Below are 21,094 nucleotides of genomic sequence, written 5' to 3' on the forward strand. Positions count from 1 at the left end.
TGTTCATTTCTGTGTGCATCGTTTTCCGGCGCAGCATCGAAAATGTTGAAATTCCTTTCGCCCTGGTCACTGACTTCCAACACGCTGGCAAGATTTCCACACCGGTAGCAGTAGTTCGGCGCGCTCCAGACCGTGCTCAAGCGGTCGTCATACAGTATCTGGTAGCCTCCTGACATAGTTGGTGTGCTCTCAGAATATGGCTCATGCTATTCACTTGCAGGAACTTCTTGACCACGTCGCCACCAAATGTGTATCCTGCTCCTCTCGGCGACAGCGAGAACTCGTCTCTTTCCGGGTCCGGGTCCGACCAGACCAGATCTGCCATTGGTCCCTCGTGTGGTATTTCTCGGTAGCGATCAATAATCTTGATCTGGTCGATCGAGTGTATGCTCGGGCTCAAGCCCCCGTGCACGCAGAAGATCTGATTGTTGATGACGACCGACAGTGTGAGGAAATCGAACATGTCCGTGAAATAGTGCCACACATTTGCATTGCCATACTTCCGCGCGCATTCGGTGTAGAAGCCATAACTTTGCGTAACGCCCCGACTCTCGTGATTTCCTCTTATGAGATGCACTCGCTGCGGGTATCGTAGTTTTAGGCACACCAGCAGGCTGATGGTCTCGACACTAAAGAGACCTCGGTCCACGTAGTCACCGAGGAAGAGGTAGTTCGTGTCCGGGCAGAAACCGCCAATTTTGAAGATCTCGAGCATGTCGAAGAATTGGCCGTGTATGTCTCCGACTACTGTGACAGGGGCGGATATGTGGACGACATTTGACTCTTTCATGAGCATTTCTTTCGCTTTGGCGCATATTGCTCGATCAGGGACTCGGCGAGCAGCTGTTTCTTATACAGCTGAGAAATGCATTCGTCAAGGTCGATGCTCGCTATGTCTCGTCAGTGAGTGAACCAATGCTTGCGTTGGTGAAACTGACAGGGAAGGCCAGGCATTTTGGCCAGCTATGCTCTGCCAAAGTGTTTTGTGAGCAGGTGAACGTGAAGAGAGATGTCACGTCACTCCGTGGCAAGAATCGAATTGCGATGACTGATATTCGCCTGGCTCTCGCATGGTGTGGGCTATCTGTATTCGCTCATGCGGTACACTCACACCATCCCAATCTGTCGGAGGCTTCGCCCCAACATGGTCGTCAGTTGAAGTGGTAGCATGCATTCATTGTAAGAGGTCTCAATCTCGAAGTCGGCGTTGCGGTTCAATTCTCAGCCTTGGGCGTCTGGTGAAAGGCTGGCACTCCTGAGTGATTCAGATCACGTGGCTGATCTGCCCCTGAAAGACGCTTGAAGAGTCAGTCTGCTTGATAAGGTCTATCCTCGTCGTAGTTATAGGCATCGTGCAATACCGAATGTCGGATACATAGACGTCCCAGATTAGCTGAGCGTGCAGATTTGAGACCAGGTTGTCAAAAGATTTGCGTTGTCCTACATAAGTTCGAACCCACAGAGTTCAGAGTCAGAAACTGCAAGTTCGAACGAGCAGCGTCACTGACAAAGAGGAACTTGCTCTATGGTCTGTACATACTCTTGTCTCGTCATAAGTCTATAACCGATCTCAACTCTTCCTGTGCATCACCATCGCAGTAGCCTGGTGATTCGGGAAAATCAACGTATCCGCCAGCACTACATTCTCCCTTCGGCCCGCCGCAAACACTACCACCTCCGCAATGTCCTCACCTGTCAACGGCTCCACGCCCTTGTATTCGTTGTCGGCTTTGCTCTTGTCCCCATAAAATCGGACCACGCTGAACTCGGTCTCAACCTGCCCAGGATCGATCTCCATTACCCTTATTCTTGTCGCGATCAGCTCCTTGATCAGAGACTGTGTAAATGTGCGGACAGCGGCCTTGGTAGCGCAGTAGATGGAGCCGCCTGGATAGCCCTCACGGCCTGCGATTGAGCCGATATTGATGATGTCCCCAGAGCCTCCATCTGAACCGCGTGCCTGGTAGATCGGCAGCACCGCTTGTGTCATATTGATCAGACCTGTGACGTTCGTATCGAACATGACCTTCATATCCTCCCCACTGATGTCCCCAACCTTGTCCTTTCCCTTGACCAGCCCCGCATTGTTCACCAGCACATCAATATCCTGGAACTCCTTCGGCAACGAGGGGATCAGGTTCTTAACGGCCTCCGGATCTGAAATGTCCAAGGTGGCAGGGTGGATCTTAACACCCTCGCCAACTTCAGACGTGATAGCGGCCGCGACTTTCTTGAGGTTCTCGGTACGTCGACCAGTGAGGATTAGCTTGAGGGACGAGGGTGAGGTGCGTGCGAACTCTTTGGCTGTCGCTTCGCCGATCCCGGAGGAGGCGCCGGTGATTAGAATGGTCTTGCCGGACAGGCGCTTACCCATGGCCGAGACAGACATGCTTCGTGCGCGTTGGGGCGAGGGGAAGTGGGAGGTGAGGTTTTGGAGCCGAGAAGTTGACGCAGCCAGTATGACGATTGGACTGTGTCGCGGGGTCCTTGGAGAAGAGCGAACTACGCTGTGCAGAGTTCTACAGGAGGTGTCAAGTGTGCGCGACAGATGAGGCATATGAGATGAAGTCGGGCAGGGTGGTCATTCATAAAGCGACGTGGTTTTGGGACCTTGCACGGCGGGGCAGGTCTCCGAGCGCAGCAAAACGTGATGGCATGCTTGAACATGATGGGGAGAAATCGGAGAAAACTTGCCGACGGTGCGGAACATTCCCTCGAGCCGTCGGCACCAAGTCCGGGCGTGATTGTTGGCATACTGCACCGGCGCAGAGACATCAGTTGGGTGTGCAAATGTTGCTGAGAAGCCGCCTATCTATGTCTGCTAGCCCGCACCGATGGGCAGCGTCCGCTGCACCCAACGCAATCCCGATCATACCAATTCCTCGTTCCCAAGCGCCGCGCGGACACCCTCCGAAAAGTATGGATATAGAAGACACCCTAAATATCCTAGCTCCCGCCTCACCTTCTTGCAGATGCTAATTCTATCCCTTCTCTTCTCCGACTGCTGCTGATGGCATGTATCTTGCGATGGCATAGATGGGCGTAATATGATATCGTGGTATGGCGTGAATTCATGGCATCTTATCTCGTGTGGTCCGCAGTGGTATATGATGTTGATATTGAGTTCCCCGAAATCTGGGTGATAGCAGCTGCCCGAATGAAACGAACGCCAGTGTCTCAGTCACACGATCAAAGATGTGGCCTGGTTCAGACTCTTGCCAAAGTATGAATCGAGTGTTGTTCCAAGGCGGATGTAGAGAGTCTCGGACGACCAGGCGTGCTCAAAACGAGGCATCATCGACCTCACAAGAAGCCGGACTCGCTGAGCAATCTCGCAATCTTCTCTTCTTCGCGCTCTCGAGGTTCAACCTCCAGGCTTCGATCGTACATATCCGCAACGTCCCGTGCGGTGTCCTTCTGTTGCAGAATCCACGTCTGTAATTCATGCACTTCTTTGAGTGCATAAGGCACATTCTGGTATTGCTGAATCTCACGAATGACATCGGCAGTCTTACTGCGTTTAGCAAAGTTGATGAGTTCAGTGTTCTTGATGACCGAAGGAATACCGTCTTCGATGAAGACCAGATCGGTAAGATAGACACCCATGAAAGGAATGCATGGTGGATTGGCAATATGTAGTGCCTCACGATACTGGGCGAAGTTCTTGGTCGATGTGATCAGATCGCGGAGTGATTCGAGGACTGTCATTGTCTTGGCATGGACCTGAGCCCAAGTGCGGGCTAGTCGAAGGATCGGGGATGTGCCAAGGGCGGATATGATGGCAGTCATCGAAGAGAAGTTGTTGAGGGAGCGGCATTTCTGTGATGATTAGTTTCCATCCTTGTTAGCACGAGAACTGACGCGCGAACTTACATCGGCAACGCCCACAAAGTGTTTGATGACCATGACCCGCTTTCGCACATCGCCGTGCTGCAAGATCATCTCAGCCACCCAGTTCGTCAGTTGATTGGAATGCAAGATGAGCGCCTTGACATTTGGCGAAGGATTGGGCCCGTTCTCAGTTCGCGTTTTTGTCCATGTCTTGTCAAGGCATTCCACCGGCTTTATTTTACCATATAACTTCGATTCAATCATAGTGAGCTGTCGGGCAAACTCAAGTGGATCAACGTCCAAAAGCTTTAGCTTCTTCATATTCTTCGGCAGGATCGACGGAGGTGCATTTCCAGTGATTGTGAGAACCATTCTCTTGGCTGATGTGATTTCCTGGCCCTTTTCACGTTGATCAATGATGGTTGAGATTTGAGTCGCACCAGGTATCTTGGCCCCGCCACCAATTGATGAGGTAGTAAAAGCTGCCATACGCGCAAGCAGCGCCTTCGAATCATCGTCGTGACTTTCCACCCAGTACTGTTCCAGCCACGTCTTCAGCGTGTTAACGACTCGGAATCGTGTCGGCTTCTGCTTTTGATCCTCCCAGACAGTGTACTCCTCGCGGGTCAGACCTGGCGGCGGCTGGATGTTGAAGCGCTGGACCAGTAGCTCGAACAACTCGGCTGCTGTAGTGAACGAGCGGTATGTAAGCAGGAATGTCGTATTGAATGTGGTATCTGGCCGATCGTGCCTTGTCAGCTGTTCTACTAGGCCGACAAGCGTTCCAGCTTTGACTTGAGTGGTTTCTGCTTTCTGATCATATGTAATCTCTCCCAAGTGCTCAAGCTCCAGAAACCATGGAGCGGGTGGTTCCTCTTGAGGTGATTGAAGTTCTGGTCGTGCAGGCTGGGTCATTAGGGGAGTCGGAACCTGACCAAAGAACCGAGCAGCCTTGTCTTTGCTTGCTGGACGTCGAACCTTGGGCGGCTCGGGTTGGCCAGGGCTAAATGAGTGAGACTGGCCCATGTCGCCAAGTGCAGGCCGCATATTCGCAGCATGGCTCGGTTCCGCGCGCAGATTATGATTCTGGAAAGTCTCGCCACCGTCCGTCAGGCGATGATCTTTCTTGACACCAGCCATGGGGTTGGCATTGGAGGGAAGGAGCAACTGCAGTGCATAGCCCACATTCGAGACATGTGTCTCGATCTGTTTACAGACAGTCTTGACATCCTTCAGACGGGTTTCCAGTGTGTCACCTCGAATATCTGACCATTCATCGGGCAGGGGTGCTGTCACAGTCTGGCATGCTACTATAAGCTCACCGATTGAGTCGTACACCTTTTGCTTCTGCGTTCCGAAGTCGGCCAGTGACGGATTCTTGAAGGCGGATCCCAAAGGCGACATATCGATCGATTCCACCAGGCCCACCCACTGCTGGAAATTGTGTAGGACATTGCCAGCTGCTAGACAGATCTTATCTCCGATCATGGCTTGACGTGATGGGGTCACTGTCTTATCGACAGGCTGCAGATGTTCTTCCAGACGGCGCACCGATGCTGCCACATGTCGACGATTGTCGTCAAGTTGCCTGAGGAGTCTGACGTCCAGTACATTGGAGGGTCGCGGATACAGATCAGTACTTTCATCGATGAACGAGGTCCCTTCGACGCTGTCTTGGTGATCGATGTTGTTGTCCCGCCAATTGCCACCAATCTTACTCCCGGCAACAAACCCTGGTTGGAGCCGGGGCAGTTCCTCTCCGCGCTGCTGCCTCGCAACTTCGACATAGCCGTAGACACCATGTAAGACTCCCTCGGCCTCTTGTAAGCATTTCGCGAAGTTATCCTGACCAAACCAGTCGGCAGCCGCCATGTGCGAGGACAGAACCAATTTGGAGAACTTCGACATCATCTCCCGAAAATGAGGATACAGGGCTTTGTTGGTCGAAATGATCGATGGATTGCCCGAGTGATTGTCGGTGGTGCCGGAACCTGCAGCAAGCAGTAGGCGCAGATGATCAGAGATATCTTCGGCCCGCCTCACAAATTCTGCACGCTCGCGTTCATGAATAGCTTGCCGGTAGGCTTCAACAGATGACTGCATATTTTCCACGAGCACGTCCCAAGTGATGGTCGGTCCAAATCCATCGTCAGAGAAGTACCTCGGGGTGGCGAACTTGGCCCCCGCAGTGTCACGATGACCAGACATTGGATTTGAAAACGATCTCATAGAGTTCTTGTCATGCGCAACTCGGTTATGCAACCTTCTTCCTGCAACAGAATCGACTTTCGTTGATGCCATCGATGTCGTAGTTGAGATTGAGTTAGCAGCCTTGCGGCTTTGTCCGCGAAAAGAATGCTCCCCGTCAGCATCAGAGGCAGATGCATCGTAGTCGTCTTCTCGCCTCTCATAGCCACCAGCCATCATCTCAGCAGGAGGCCTCGTTTGGTCTGGAATGTAGAAGTTGTTCCGATCGCGAGGTCCCGTTTCGTTCGGTCCAGTTGGTGTCTCGAGAGGCAGTTCCATTGTACTGACACCGGTCAAGGTGTTAAAGTAGAACAGCCTACCATCAGGGGTGGCCTGTGGGACCCAGAAAGCCGCCTCTTCCTGGTTGTAGTCGCCCGTCCCCTCGATAGGCAAGTCCGAGTCGTCGGTAGTGTCATGCTCGGAATCCTCGCCTTCTTCATACTCTTCCTCTGTTCCCGACTCGGCACTTTGCTCACTATCTTCAAACCGGGTGAAGCCAGCGTCAAGATCTTCGGGGGACAATTCGGTACAATAATTCGAAGGGAACCATCCGCGAACATCGTTTATCACACCGTCCCACCATCCACTCTCTGTAAAAGAATCATTAGCAAGTTTTGGTGGGGGATTGGCTGACGAAGCCTAGTGTTGGTGCCTGGACGACTGAAGCTGTCTCACAGACCAACGAAAAACACTCATTATGACATGTGTCTTGGAGGGAGCATACCCAGTTGCGTCAGGACTTGAATTATCTCGCCCTGACGAAAGGAAAGACTTGTTTGATCATCCGCATCGTAGTCGTACAAGGCGCGAACGTAAAGAGGCGGGGGAAGGTCCGGGCTGGCATTATACCCGTTCATGCCAGTGAGTTGAGCGGCCCGCCGACGAGGAGAGACTTGGTCGAAAAGCTGCGGGACGGAGGACTGAGACGCAGTCCGATGATGAGGACCGTGGGAGGAGGCATGCTGAGAGTTGCGACTAGGTTCGGTGTATTGGAAAGCGGCAGAGAAACCCTGCTTGAACGACTGACGCTGTCCAGAAGCTGGCGGTGCGACTCTCCGGGATGCTGTAGCCATCTTGTGCGATCCTTCACCTTCACCGCACTAGGTATCGGCAATCGGCACAGCCGTCAAGCGAGAAGTGTTCGGTGTGCGGTTTCGGCAGGCCCTCATGATCGACTGGGCTTCAGGAGGCAGTCGAGAACGCCGCACGAAGATGTTAGCGACTCATGCTGACCGTGATCCGAATGGGAATGTAGTGAGCAGAGACTTCGAACTGCGCCGTTGAGTGGGTTGCGGTCTGAGTGGGTTCTAGGGCTTTTGGATTCAGGAGACGGCGTCCCAGTGTGGGACAAGGTTGAGCGGGGAAACGAGTCGCTACTAACAAAACGCGACAATGCTAGCACAGCTTTGATGCAAGCGGTGATTCGTCGACTAGATTGCGTGTACGAGCTGCTGTGAAAGGTGGTATTCGAATATAGTAATAAAGGTAGGATAACAATCAGTGTTATCAGAGCAGGCACGACCATCAACGTGGGCAACGGCGCCGTTCTTTGTCTTTACCCCCACTCTGATCTGATACAGCCTGTCCTCACCTGATTGAAGCTGTACAATTCGATCCTGCTTGTTTCGTCACCTTGAATGTTTAATAAAGCCTTGCATGCCCTGGAACGCGTTTGACGGGACTATAGCTGACACCGGAGCCGCTACGGGGCAATTCAGCCAAGGGCGTTTACAGAGCAGGACGTGCTGCTTATATCACCTATTAGCCAGCCGAGACAGGTCGATCTTGAACTCCTGGTAGCTAACTCATGCAGGCACATCTCCAGACTTCAACTGCTGAGCCTGTCAGAGGCTTCGGCGTCATGTATCCTGCAGTTCTGTGCTTGAGCATAATGCTGAGTGAACCATATCTGCCGATGATGGACAAATTGGCTCTTGGTCCACGCATACGAGGGTCTCGGGAAACGGCTTGCGCACTTCATGTACGAAGGAAATGGTGTCTGCCTCTCGATATCTAGGTACTGATCAATACTCGAACTCTCTCAGGCAATGCTCCTCGAATTGCCTTGCTGCAACCTCCAGCCTGTGTCGCCGAATATATTTATTAACGATCACGAAACTGTAACGCCATCGACTCCAAGGCCATTCCTTGAGCTGTGCCGTGGGCACCGTCGACGCTTCGAATATCACGTTCTCCGAAAACCACCAGCAGTGCTCTCGGAGCGGATTATACTCCTTGCGTCTACTGCTGACCTCTGAGAGAAGATGCGCCATCCTCCTCAGATTCGGAGCCTCCAGGAGCGACTTGAACACCACCGACACAAGAGGAAGCGGCAGCATGTGTCGATCGGTGTAGGGTGTCCTTTGACCTTGAGAAGCAGGCGTACCCGATGCCAGGCCTGTGAACATGTCACTCATTTCGATCGGCCCGTTGGGATTGGACATGATTCTAATCCAGTCTCCAGTCTCTTGTCGATCCGCGATCATTCTGCATCTCTCCCCAGTCTCAACGTTATGAACCACAAATTGCACAAATTCGTGGCTCATGTGCGATGCTAAAGCTTTGACCCACGTGACTGATGTCACCTTCCATCTCGAATAGTCTGGCCCATTCTCACGGCTCACTTCGTGCTGGAAAGCAGCTATTGGCACTCTCCAGTCCAGGTGTGCGAAGGCTTTTGACTCATCACTGTTCTTTGAATTGGCCATCCTGCTTTCCTTGCTCAGCCTACGCGGTCGCAAATACGATGAGCTGAGTCGTGCACCCATGGCAGGGGAATCGTCCATAAGAATTTTTCCTACCGCCACATGTCGATGAGACTGAACGCAAGGCAGAAGCAGTGATGAAGCCGGCATCATTAGGCGGAGGATGATGATCAGAGGCGTGGGCAGTTTGCTGGTGCCAAATTGCTGGAGTGGAATGAAGCGGCACAGTGAAAAGTACGAGAGCAGTCCTGGCTTGCGGCAATTGCAGGAGGAGGAGTGCTGGTGTTGTGGCATGGCTCGAGGTTGTGACCCCTTTCCTACGGGCGAAGCGGTAAGCCTATGCGCCGTTGAGTCGGCCATTGCAATGCCTGAAGAGTAATGCTTCTCAATCAGCCCAGTTTCAGCAGGACTGCACGGCTTGCCTGTCCGTCCCAGGTACTGGCGGCACCTCACACGGTGAAGAGGCTTGGGAAGCATTGTGGTCTGAACCTTGCCCCCAAGCCCATGCAGATGGTTCAGCTAGTAGTGGCGACGGCGACAGCGACCGTGACACTGGCCCATAGATGTTCGGTCGGTGAGAACACATCTCTGTCGCAATCTGTTCATGTAGGTATAATTTACACATGGCCTCGTTGCCAGCGCGCCAAAGGACTCCTGCCATATACATGTACCACGCGTGGGCGAACCTGACCGTGATTGGTTCAAGGTGCTTCTATATGAATCGATGAAGCCCTACCACGTGCCTGCAGGCTTGGCCTCGACCCTCGTACATGCAGTCCGTTGAAGCTGCTACAGGCACGATGATCAAGTTTCCATACTTAGTGGGCAGCGAGGCAACTTTGGCAGCGTATGGCTCGGGCGAAGCCTTGTAGGTACCCATAGCTGAAGATCGGTGCAGATAGTAAGTGCAGGTGCTTCGCAAAGAACCCCTCCATGCACGCTGACGCCATGCATCAGATCACTATAAGAGTACGTGGCTGTTCCTCTCACTCATCCTGATCAGTGAAGAGGAGAAGCAACTGCAACGTATAGAGAAGAACACCCAAACGACCGTATCTCGTACTGCACCACCTCGTGGTTGCTCCCTAAACCATCCCGCAAGACTGCTTCGGGAGCACTTCGCGAGGCACATCTGCACAACCGCTGCCGAGACAGTTTAGTGATTGGTGGCCTTGATCTCCATGCACAGAGGCGTTATGCAGCGTTGATGACTCGGGATAAATGAGCTCGCTTGCGAGGTTCGTATACCTTAGGTAACTGCGACTGACATTCAGGAATCCTCCAGCGAACTAGGCGGTTTGACATTGAGTGATGTGCATGGCGTAAACCGTACCGCAGCATTTCTATACACGACGTGTATAATTGCGCTGACGTATAGTCCACGACTCACCCCGACTGCATCCATAGGACTGTTCTGTACAAGGAGAGCGTAACGCTGGACAACACAAACACCTCGAGCAGGAAGTCGTTGCGCGCCACAAGATGCTGCTCAATCGTGTCGACTTCGACGTCTTGACACTGGGTCAGGTTGGAGTGCTAGTCCTACTTGCTGGAGTAAGTGGCCCCTCCTGTCCCAAGAGCAGTCAAGCACTGCCTCGTCCGGGCTCGCTGGCAGTAGACGGCGTGCCTTGAGATCAGCTTGACCCCAAGGCATCACGATATCGATTGAATGTCCACACCTCTGAGGGCCAGCTTGTGCACATATACCGCCTCATCAGCCATACTTACAAGTTCGTATACAGATCCCACTGGTCGGCCTTTACAAAATCCTGCACAATCTCTTCCTCCACCCACTTCGCTCATATCCAGGTCCTCTCCTCGCCCGCGCGACGCTCTTCCCATCCGCCTATCACGCCATCAAAGGCGACTTCTACCTCTGGCTTTCGAGTGCACACCACGAGTATGGCCCCACTGTGCGCCTGGCGCCCAATGGCCTCAGCTTCACCGACCCGGCTGGCTGGAACGACATCTACAATGCGAAGCCTCAGCTACCTAAAGCGCAATTCAGCTTCCCGCCACGGCAGGAGGGGACCGGCGAAGGGATCCTGATGGCCACCGATGAGATGCATGCCAGGTTGAGAAGGCTTATAGGACCAGGGTTTAGCGGACGTGCTATTGAAGAGATGGTGAGTTGCCGCCTCCTCTTCCGCGCGGGACGTTGCTCCCGATGTTGAGAGTACTAATGTGAGTACAGGAGCCGGTACTGCAGCAGAAGACGAGCTTGCTAGTCGAGGGACTGAGGGATGCGGGCAACCAGGGAGAGGTCCCGCTGAATATGCAAGACTGGGCTCAATTTGTTGTCACAGACATCATCGGCGTGCTGGCCATGGGTGTCGAGTTCGAATGCTTGGAGAAGAGAGACATCATAAGTGGCCCAGCTTACTTAATTCCTCCCTCAAAACGATGATGTGGGTCAATGTTCTGCTGAGATTTGGCATGGGTAAGGTCGTGTCGACCATGATGGCATCAAAGAAGGCGAAGCAGGTGGCGGTCGACTTACTTGGGCAGTCCCAGAAATATGTGCAGGAAAGATTGGAGAGGGAGAAGACAGAAGAGGGGAGGAAGGAAAGGGACATCATTGGCTTGATCTTGAGGGACGATCAACATGAGAAGGACCCGTTGGCGGAAGAGGAGATCTATACTATGTCAGTCACGCTGGTCGGCGCCGGCAGTGAGACAACCTCGGCGGCGCTTACTGGGTTGATGTACTATCTTGTGCAGGATCCGGGCACGCTGAAGAAGTTGACTGCTGAGGTGAGGGACGCTTTCAAGACCTCCGAGGACGTCACTGTGAAAGGGGTCGCAAAATTACCGTATCTGAATGGTGCGGTAGAAGAGGGTCTGCGGCTCTTCATCCCAGCACCATCGTTACCGCCAAGGGTGAGCCCTCCTGGCGGACATACAGGTGAGTTCAGCCAATACTGCAGAATTGCTTCGATCGTTGAAGGAGTAAACCGTGCCACACGGATCAATCTTCCGACTTTATGCCCGCAGCGCATCACTACTGACTCCTTCTGTCAGTGAACGGTGAATGGATTCCAGGCGGCGTCAACATGGTTATGGCCAATTACCACAATTCGCACTCGGATCAATACTTCTCTGAAGCCGAGAGATTCAGGCCAGAGCGATGGTTGCCTCGAGATGCTGGCGGGACCGACGGCCTTCATGTTAAGAATGCGTATCAAGCCTTCAGCTATGGGCCCAGAAACTGTGTCGGGCGATTGTGAGTGTCCTTCGCTCGCTACACCAAAACGAATGTAGCTGACTTGAACAGACTGGCTCACACGGAGCTGCGGCTTATACTAGCAAAGATGGTCTATGATTTCGACATCGAGCTTGCTAACGAGGTGACAGAATGGCTTGAGTCGGCCAAATTCTTTGTGAGCAGCTGTGTCCTTGATGCTGATGATTCCGCTGACTGATGTGTCCTACAGATCGCGTGGGAGATGAAGCCATTGTTGCTCAAATTCAAGCCGAGAGTTTGATGGTAGAAATGGTTCGCGCTCAACACTGCTTTAGCAGATACGTCCAGCGCCCAACGTCTTCTTATAGGGTCTTCAGCATGGCTGCGATAGTATTCAACACATTTTGCACCTCCATTGGCAGCACAACTGTGATGATTGTGAAGTCTGTTACAGATACCGGGATATGTTGCCACCCCAAGGCATGTGTGTCTCCGCCCATGACAGTCTCGCGAAAACCGAGCCCTCGAACCTAGTAGTCCCCACAGCTTCCCTCAGTCCCGGTGACGATGATACAGCTTCGGCAGCCTCCGGCCGGCGTGTTGCTCGAGCAGTCGCTGTTGCTCGTGCATGGCGCTCCACAGCCTACTTGACGGATTTCTAGGCCCTCACTTCCTGGCATTGCGGCGCCGAGGACCTACATGTGGAATCGTTAGTGCGATGGCGCTCGTGGCAGGCGAGTATCCGCGAAAGAGAAAACACAAGGAAGCGCCACAACAATTTTCAGTAATGATGACAAGAACACATACATTCGAGGCTTCAGCGAGGACGACCAGCAGCCGGACGATCTTGACGATAGACAACATCTTGTCTGGTGGCTGGGCGTGATTGTGCTGAGATGAGCGGGATCTGTGATTTTGTGTCTCGGACTGATGTTCTACGAGGCAGGACTGACAGGCACTAACATCAAGGCATTCTTATATACCCTCAGATGCCGAAGCCCGCCTCACGTTGCTCAACCAATCGATCTCGAGGACACAGTCTCATGGTCTCCGAGGGTTCTAGGGTCAATCAATACACGAATTCACTGCGGCGACATCACGGCCACTTGTTCGTGCGCTCAGTAGCCTTGAAGCTTCGAGGGCACGATGTTACCGTGCTATATACTCGTGGGCGTACATTGACATAGCATTGGCTGTCTGCTCGGTGTCGGTGCTGCTAGCCTCTGTCCACGTTGTCAATCAGTACCTCAAACAGTGGGACGTACCAGCAGCTCCGTCACCGTAATGGGGAGGCTCGAGAGGACAAATCGCAACGTAAGCTACCACACGTACGAGCTTGGAGCCGCTGCCGAATGCCAAGCGCGGAGTCGCCCAGTGCTCGCAACCATATTGATCATAACCTGCAGTATCGGGGTCCGTGGATGGAACTCCGACCTGTCTGGACATCAACAGCCCGCACGTGCTGATGGCCTTAGTCTGCACATCTTCTGGCGCTCAAGGGAAAAGTCCATTTGAGGCATCTTTGTGGAACCGATGTCTCCAAGACCATATCTCCGCTGTTTGCAACGGCTTTCAATTGAAGGACTAGCTATGCATGGAAAGATGTGCTATGAATCCACAGTCGTGGTGCAGTGGTGGACCCGATATGCTGATAGTACTATTGTACACAGTTGAGACCCTTGGCTAGGACCTAACAACAAAGTAGAAACGTCAATCATTCGTTGGGAAAGCATCCTGGGACACCTTATGTCCATAGTGCCATCCAACGCATGCGGTCAACTAACATGGCCAGCGTGCCATGCAAAGCCACCGCTCGTCTAGATTCCAGCAGAGAATACCAGCTCTCGGATAAACGGACAAGGTATCATATTAGGTGAAATTATGATGTCGAGGTTTTGTGAACGGCGATAAGAATTGACGCGGGCCAGACCGAAGGGCCTACTTAATAGAGAGAAAAGCTGTGTCTAGAACGAAGAGAAGAGTCGAGGCGCGGCCCCATCGGGTGCTACAGCGTCGTTCCAGATTCTGGCGGAAAGGAAGTGTCGTGTATGGATATAACGCCGTTATGCAAGTGCAAACATGCCGGACACATAAAAGAGTTGAGAGGAGTGGTTGCGCTGATATTAGTATGTTGTCTCCATCGCCATCATCGATTGATCGTGCATCTGAGGCAGACCAGAAACGGCGGACAGGTCAATCTCGTCGACATAGCCTATCAACGCTTGGGCGTGGTGCTTGAAGGATTCGCCCATAGTTTTGGAGATTCTAGACAGGGTTAGCGTGAATGATGAGAAGCAGGCGGAAATATCACTTACCCCCAGACGACAACACCATCGAGCATAGTGCCCCATACTCGAGCTACGGTCGAGCTGAGTCGAGAACCATTGGCATCGACTGCCTCGTCGTCGAACAAGGAGCGCACTTTCATGTACATAGCCAGCTCTTCTTCCGAAGCTTCCTGGTCGTCGTGCTCAATCCTGTAGAGCCAGAGACTGAGGATGGTGACAAGGTCAAGGCCGCAGAGATACTGCTCCACGGACCAATTTGTAGATGAGGTCTTTGTGATCCAGTTGATGCCCTGTATAGCAACTATTTCGATGCAGTCGTAGCATTGCTCGATGACCTTGATCATCTCCTTCGACCTTTTCACATTCTCCCGAGATAGTGTCATAGCGGCAGCGATCTCGTAAGGGTTGTGATAACGAAGAGCCTCTTGGACTGACTTGAGATCCACCTCCAGGAATGCGCGTATGTTGCGATATACAGCCATTGAATTGAAAATCAATGGATGGCTCTTATGCGGTGTGCTCAGAGGAACGACAACTGTCTCAGGCTCGCATTGATCTAGGGATCTCTGCCATGTCTCAAGGGCAATGCGGATCTTCCATTCAAGAACGACGTCTTGCAGCGATTCGAAGCTTCGTCGAAGATTCCACACCTCGAGGTACAGGGCGTTAATCATGACGCGAGTGGCGAAGGCACTGTAACGAGTGGGATCTCCTTGAAACAGGCTGTCGTGAGCTTCTCGGACAGTGATTGTGGTAGACAAGCCGTAGATTTCGTTCCAGGCCTCTTCATCCGCAGGCTCGCTGTTCCACAAAGACTCCGATGACGGCAACGGGAGCGAGTCGTACTCCTGGAAGTTGATGGCTGGTGTATGGTTGTAAGTCATGGTCAACATGCCGAAGAATATGTATACTGCATAGTAGGTACGGCGACAGCTTCGTCAACAACCCACTCAGCGTGCGTAGGTGGGGCGTCGCGACGAGCATCAGTTCGCAATTTCAGTTCGTATCTGTTGCCAGCCACCACCTGCAACGATTAGCGACAGTAACAAACGGGTATGATTCGACTTACGTTCGCCAGCAAACTCTTCATAGAGCAGGCCCATTCGAGGCCCTGTGATCCTCCACTCCAGCTCTCGAACAACATGTTGAGGAGGGTGCTCTGCATGCACCACAGAGGGCATTTTCGAGAATCGAAATCGTGTCGTTTCGAGAGGAAAACGCCGACAAGCTTCTTGGAAGCGTGGTGCAAATTGAATGCTTGGTCTTGTTCGAAGTTGTATAGAGCGCCGATGGACAGGACGGCAAGTAATAGAGCGGGCTCGGCGGTCTCAGGCTGGAATGAAACAGGGTGTAGGAACGGCATGTGGTGATGGAAGAGATTGAAGTACGTTGACAGGTAAAGATTGATCGAGGCGGTAGCAGGCAGGGTCATACCTTCTTCCAGCTTACCGGCAATGGTTGCCCGCTGTTGATCACCAGGTAGTTGCGGAGCTTTGGGGAGTGTTAGTGCTTGGCTGGGTCCAGGCGACCGACGATAGTTGACAGGAGACACAGGTCCGGTCATGGAAGGGAACGGCGAGAGGGCGTGAGCTGTCGGACTTCCTGCGGCGAATGTATCGGTGAGAGTTGGAAAGGCGGTCGGCATGGAGACTCCCAGAGAATCCTGTCGCTCCATAATGTTGCCGAGTTGCGACTGTGCTGGCTGAATGGATCCCATGTGCACGAACGGTTGCTGCGAACTGTTATCTTCTGAAGACGCGCTAGAGGTTACAGAATGTGCCTTTTCGTCGCCAGTGGTGGGCATGAAGTCCCAGGGCATCTGCGGTATACCAGTAGGCCCAGTCAGGTAGTCTCCCGGGTCGAGGACGGAACTGCGATCGGGCGAGTATTCTGGTATCGAACCTTCGTCGTTATGGAGAGCACCGTTCGCAACTGCAAACCCTTTTTTTAGGTCGGTCATCAAAAGGGCAGCTGTTTCGAGGTCGATCATACCCTCACTGCTTGCTTCAATCTGCTCTATTGTACCCGGCTCGATGGAGATGGCTGGCTTGGACGGCGTCGTCGTTGAGGACGATGTCTTTGGACCGGACTTCTTGCGTGTCTCTGGTTGCAATGCGCGAGCACTATCCTTATCCACAGAGTGAACCGTTCGGTCGTGCCGAAGCAGGAGATCGCGTCGGACGAAAGTCGACTTGCATTTCTGGCACTTGAAAGGACGTTCCTTGGTGTCTGTGGGCAGCGATGTCAGAATCGGCGGTGACGAAGGTCGATAGTCCCATCACTGGGCTCGAGCACGAGACAAGGGCGGGCGAAGTCATTGCATTGAGGGGATCCGTGCTTTTGGTCCTTGATGGAGGGGCGATGAGGGGAGGGGAGGGCTATTGATGGAGGGGTGATGCCCACGCTCGGGAGAAAAAGTTGTGGATGGGACTTACGCGATCGTTCATGGCGACTTCGATGCTCACTTCGACTGAAAGCGCGGTTACAGTATTGACATTTATACTTCTTTTCGGCCGGCAGCGTCTTCTTACCGCCGTTGGTGGCGGGGGCAGGGTCGGAAGCGGTCGCATGTCGAGTCTCAGCCTGCGCGCAGGTAGAATATCTTGACCGGACGGACGCTTCGTCGCAAACAAAGATATTCAATGCCCTTCAATGCCTTATTACTCGAGATTGAGACGATATGAGGAGGTCGTTGGGCGTTGGAACATGCCGTTGATGGTGGTGAGCTCAGAGCGTAGTCGGTTCGATTTCGGTTATGGAGCTAAGTGAAGACGCAAATTGCCGATGCGAATCACGTGAGTTGGTGGCGCACGTGTATTAGGTGTAGTATAGTGGTGATCGTACACAGGTGGTTTTACAGAAGTCGGGCGCAATTGTATGATGATGGTGGTGTAGTTACAACAGTCGATGAATGCAACAATCAAGAAGATGGGTGAATTGAAATTCGACAAGTTTTCGAGGGGGAGGGGAGGGGCGCGCTCTTGCTCGCCGCCAGAACCTCCCATGCTAGGGAGGGGTCGCGTTCCGAGTCAAACCAAGCAAGCAAAAAGGGGGGATGAGCCACCCACTCGAGCCACTTCTCTCTCGGAACATTCTTCCTGCTGTAACCTGTTCCGTTGTGCAGAGTAGGTACCGTACTGTCGCTCTTGTCGTAACCGTCATGCAGCACAACGTTCATTCCTCTGTATACATATTATATCGTCCGTGATGCAGTAATGCTCATATCGAGTCTGCGACCGTTGCCGACGTGCTCCTTGGAATCAATGATGATATTGCCATCATCGAAATGAGGCAAGACCACTGGCAGAATAAGGCGTATATCCGGCTTACCAGCCCCTCTATTTTCCTTCCACGCGGATTATTCTGGAACCCTGAGGGGCTCTCAGAGAGTCCATCGTCTAATTCGGACCGTGCCATTTCCATGCTGCGACGCCCGACCTGACCTGCCAGTTATCCATGATGATGCAGCTGCGCAGTCGAGATCTCTACTACGTCGCTGTAGCATGTACAGCTTCAGCGCGACACTGCTAAGTGAGATTCATAGCATGTTGTCGGAATTGTAAGAACTCTGAACCGGGCAAACGTGTTTGTTCCTGCATTTTGCAGCGATCAACGATCTTGCTGGATACTGGTGGGTCTCATGCGTGGGCGCTAGCAATCCAAATGGGTACCGCTACCTACTTCCGACCGCCCGAAGCACCAGTGGGTTGGAACAGGCCAGGGTGAAGTCTGTGGAATAACCGTCATCGACCACCATCTTTCAGCGATTGAAGAACTTGAAAGGATCATAGCAACGACTGTAAGTAGTAAATACTTCGCGCAGCGTCTCGCCGTCCTCGGGAATTAGTTGCGACATCAATTCATTCACCGCGGCTGGCACTGGATACGACTCTTGGGCGATCGGCGCGGGCTGAAGCGCGCTCGTCACTATCATCACTGGGCGGTCGTGTCGATTCGCGACAAGCAAACGGCGACGACCGCCAGCCAATTGTTCTTCGATTGAGATGTGCTCGGAAAGTTGAGACTTCGAACTTGTCTTGCTGGTTGGAGACCATACTTCGTAGTGGATGACAACCTCACAACGTGTCAGCGGCCCGAAATCCCCGGGTGTCCACCCTGCTTCAGGTTGGAAATTGGCCGTTCAAATTGCGAGCGGCCAAGCATTAACGGCAGCTCAATTGAGCTGGCTCTTGATCGCAACGCACGGGACTACAGTGCGGGAATCTGTGTACTTGCGGCGTAGATATCTACGTGTGATGTTTGAGAAGAGAAGAGTTCCTGTTGCAGTATGAGGAGGCTTAGATACTTAAGTAGCCGTTGGAGCTGTGAAGATAGTAGACATCCCATGCCGTGGCAAATAAATCTACCTGTGTCTTGCAGCCGTAGTCTTGACGCAAAACGCAAGAAGCTTACTGCCTTAGCACAACTTGGATCAGTATTTGGTAGAGATGAAATCTGTGTCGTGGGTGTGAGATCATCTGTATCCGCCTTGACAGCAACGTCTTACCGTGGACTGAAAGATTCCAAGGTCATTGTTGTGAGAATTTCTGGGCGATGCCTAGAAATGCCGCCGCGGGTCAGACAAAAGCTTCAACCTCCTGATTGGGCAGGAGACCTTCCTTCTCAGTTGCATGACTGCTGAGCTATAGAACCCTCCTCGTCAGGTACACAGTTGTTTGATATCGTTCTTCCGGCGTCAGGAGGGCCTCCGCGTTCTTTATAGACGCGCGTTTCTGGTGACCACAGTCAGCCCACTGTTATGCACCAGAGGTCAATCTAGGGCCGAAGCATCTGAAGCTGCAGCACGATTCGTAATCAGTAGGTCTCAAGGTGACTAAGTGTGATCAAGGTGTTGGTGGTGCCTCTTTTCGGACTACTGAATGTCCTTGAGGTGTTCGTTGATATGTGCTTTGTGATTTCCAGCTTCTCCGATTTAATACACTGATCCCTTTGTGGTTCTTATGGGTGAGGTTAGAATCGCTCATGTTCACACGTCTCGTCATTGTTAGGATCTGCCTGCGAATAGAGATCATATACAACCGACCTCCAGACTTCAGGAGCGTCTCCAACAGCGCCAGGAAGGTCACAATGGCGGCAGCAGAGGGTGGTGACCACTATGAGGCAATCATCGTGGGGTCTGGTCAGGGCGGCACTCCCCTAGCAGCAGCCTTTGCGAAAGCTGGCAAGCGGACGTTACTTGTTGAGGAGAAGCATATCGGTGGCAGTGAGTCTTCTAAAGCGGCACATGGGGCAGCCCACCGACGTGGTGGTCATGTCAGACTTCGGTGGCTACAAGAATTCGCTAATGTACTTCGCATCTAGCCTGCGTCAACGAAGGCTGCACACCCACAAAGACAATGGTCGCCTCTGCCCGGGTCGCCAACCTCACAGTCCGAGGTCCCGAATATGGCGTAAGGTACAAACGCAGTTCGCTGATGCTGGAGCTCGACACAGTAAGGAAGCGAAAGCGAGACATCGTGGAGAGCTTTCGTGGCGGCAGCGAGAAGCGACTTGCGTCAGAGGCGAACCTCGAAGTGCTTCACGGTCGTGGCAAATTTGTGGGCAAGCGGAAGCTGGAGATAACTTCGACAGGCACATCGAGCCCTGGATTCGTCGGCAGTACTCGCACAGTCACCGGATCGAAGATCTTCTTGAACGTCGGGTGTCACCCTGCTCCATTGAATGTCAAGAACGCAGACAAGATACCCCACTTGAACAGCACGACCATCATGGAGTTGGCGGAGGTGCCGAAGCACCTTATCATCATCGGTGGGGGACCCATCGGCTTAGAATTCGGACAGATGTTTCGACGATTTGGAGCGAAGGTGTCGATAGTCCAACATGGGCCAAGACTGCTTCCCAGGGAAGACGAGGATGTTTCAGCGGCTGTCAAACATATCCTTGAGGAGGACAATATCGATGTTTACGTGAACGCAACAGTCCGCGAGATCAGCCGGGTGCCTACTGGGCTGACTGTGGTCAGTGTGGCATTGCCGAAGAAGGCGTCGGCGGATGAGGAAGAGATCAGTGTCAAGACTTTGACGTGCAGTCACATTCTCGCCGCTGCAGGTCGAGCGCCGAACACGGCTGAGCTGGGTCTCGAAAGTGCGGGTGTGGACGTCGACGGCAGAGGCTTCGTAAAGGTAGACGAGAACCTCGAGACTTCTGCCAGCGGCATCTACAGTCTTGGAGATGTCAACTCAGGGAGCCCGCAGTTCACACACATATCGTACGACGACTTCCGGATCCTGAAGCACAACATATTAGACAATCCTAATGCGAAGCCGAAGAGCACAACAGGAAGAATTGTTGCAAACGTGACATTCATGGATCCCCAGATTGGACGAGTGGGGGAGACCGTGGCGAGCGCCAAAAAGAGGTGGCCAGGTAGGAAGTTGGCGATCGCCTCTATGCCGATGACTTGGGTTGCGAGGGCACTCGAGGTCAATGAGACGAGAGGGTTGATGAAAGGCATGGTTGACAAGGAAACTGGGGAGATTCTGGGGTTTGTTTGTGTGGGAATTGAAGGTGGTGAACTCATGGTATTTGCCCCGACTGTGCATTCTGATTAAGACTCTGCTGACCGAGCTGTTTAGAGTGTCGTACAGATGGCCATGCTTGGTGGTCTACGATATACGGACTTAGAGAACGCTGTATTCGCTCATCCGACTTTGGCAGAAAGCTTGAACAACCTATGGGGCAATCTAGAAGATTTGCCATGAGGCAGTAGCAAGGAGTACTCGACGCAGCATCCGATCGTTGCAGATATCAGTAAAGCACCGTGTCCCGATAGTATGCTTTCCGAGGACAGCAGGGGCAACCCTGAAGGGGCTCGGAAT

At 52.8% G+C, this 21,094-nt stretch overlaps 8 protein-coding genes across 8 annotated transcripts; 3 read left to right on the forward strand and 5 right to left on the reverse strand.

The window, feature by feature from the left end:
- Positions 1 to 136: 136 nt before the first annotated feature.
- Positions 137 to 796, reverse strand: AB675_4164 (putative serine/threonine-protein phosphatase C22H10.04; the record flags this gene model as incomplete). The annotated part of the gene is made up of 1 exon (XM_018144282.1): positions 137 to 796. One exon carries the CDS (start codon positions 794 to 796, stop codon positions 137 to 139), a length of 660 nt encoding a protein of 219 aa, XP_017998650.1.
- A 774-nt stretch (positions 797 to 1,570) lies between these two features.
- AB675_4165 (putative oxido) lies at positions 1,571 to 2,374 on the reverse strand (the record flags this gene model as incomplete). The annotated part of the gene is made up of 1 exon (XM_018144283.1): positions 1,571 to 2,374. One exon carries the CDS (start codon positions 2,372 to 2,374, stop codon positions 1,571 to 1,573), a length of 804 nt encoding a protein of 267 aa, XP_017998563.1.
- A 929-nt stretch (positions 2,375 to 3,303) lies between these two features.
- AB675_4166 (Cell division control protein 25) lies at positions 3,304 to 7,151 on the reverse strand (the record flags this gene model as incomplete). Its single annotated transcript, XM_018144284.1, has 3 exons — positions 3,304 to 3,819; positions 3,874 to 6,668; positions 6,803 to 7,151. 3 exons carry the CDS (start codon positions 7,149 to 7,151, stop codon positions 3,304 to 3,306), a joined length of 3,660 nt encoding a protein of 1,219 aa, XP_017998598.1.
- Positions 7,152 to 8,102: 951 nt separating this feature from the next.
- AB675_4167 (uncharacterized protein) lies at positions 8,103 to 8,786 on the reverse strand (the record flags this gene model as incomplete). The annotated part of the gene is made up of 1 exon (XM_018144285.1): positions 8,103 to 8,786. One exon carries the CDS (start codon positions 8,784 to 8,786, stop codon positions 8,103 to 8,105), a length of 684 nt encoding a protein of 227 aa, XP_017998509.1.
- Positions 8,787 to 10,265: 1,479 nt separating this feature from the next.
- AB675_4168 (Averantin hydroxylase) lies at positions 10,266 to 11,190 on the forward strand (the record flags this gene model as incomplete). Its single annotated transcript, XM_018144286.1, has 3 exons — positions 10,266 to 10,337; positions 10,526 to 10,909; positions 10,978 to 11,190. The coding sequence occupies 3 exons, from the start codon at positions 10,266 to 10,268 to the stop codon at positions 11,188 to 11,190; spliced, it is 669 nt and encodes a 222-aa protein (XP_017998511.1).
- Positions 11,191 to 11,243: 53 nt separating this feature from the next.
- On the forward strand, positions 11,244 to 12,268 carry AB675_4169 (Averantin hydroxylase; the record flags this gene model as incomplete). Its single annotated transcript, XM_018144287.1, has 4 exons — positions 11,244 to 11,688; positions 11,805 to 12,006; positions 12,058 to 12,163; positions 12,218 to 12,268. 4 exons carry the CDS (start codon positions 11,244 to 11,246, stop codon positions 12,266 to 12,268), a joined length of 804 nt encoding a protein of 267 aa, XP_017998453.1.
- A 1,822-nt stretch (positions 12,269 to 14,090) lies between these two features.
- On the reverse strand, positions 14,091 to 17,260 carry AB675_4170 (uncharacterized protein; the record flags this gene model as incomplete). Its single annotated transcript, XM_018144289.1, has 5 exons — positions 14,091 to 14,232; positions 14,283 to 15,103; positions 15,181 to 15,279; positions 15,325 to 16,484; positions 17,068 to 17,260. The coding sequence occupies 5 exons, from the start codon at positions 17,258 to 17,260 to the stop codon at positions 14,091 to 14,093; spliced, it is 2,415 nt and encodes an 804-aa protein (XP_017998592.1).
- Positions 17,261 to 19,343: 2,083 nt separating this feature from the next.
- Positions 19,344 to 20,977, forward strand: AB675_4171 (putative pyridine nucleotide-disulfide oxido RclA; the record flags this gene model as incomplete). The annotated part of the gene is made up of 3 exons (XM_018144290.1): positions 19,344 to 19,479; positions 19,578 to 20,797; positions 20,852 to 20,977. The coding sequence occupies 3 exons, from the start codon at positions 19,344 to 19,346 to the stop codon at positions 20,975 to 20,977; spliced, it is 1,482 nt and encodes a 493-aa protein (XP_017998557.1).
- Positions 20,978 to 21,094: the final 117 nt, after the last annotated feature.

This window comes from Cyphellophora attinorum (genome assembly GCF_001299255.1).
Source record: "Cyphellophora attinorum strain CBS 131958 chromosome Unknown Contig18, whole genome shotgun sequence".
Classification (NCBI taxonomy): Eukaryota; Fungi; Ascomycota; class Eurotiomycetes; order Chaetothyriales; family Cyphellophoraceae; genus Cyphellophora; species Cyphellophora attinorum.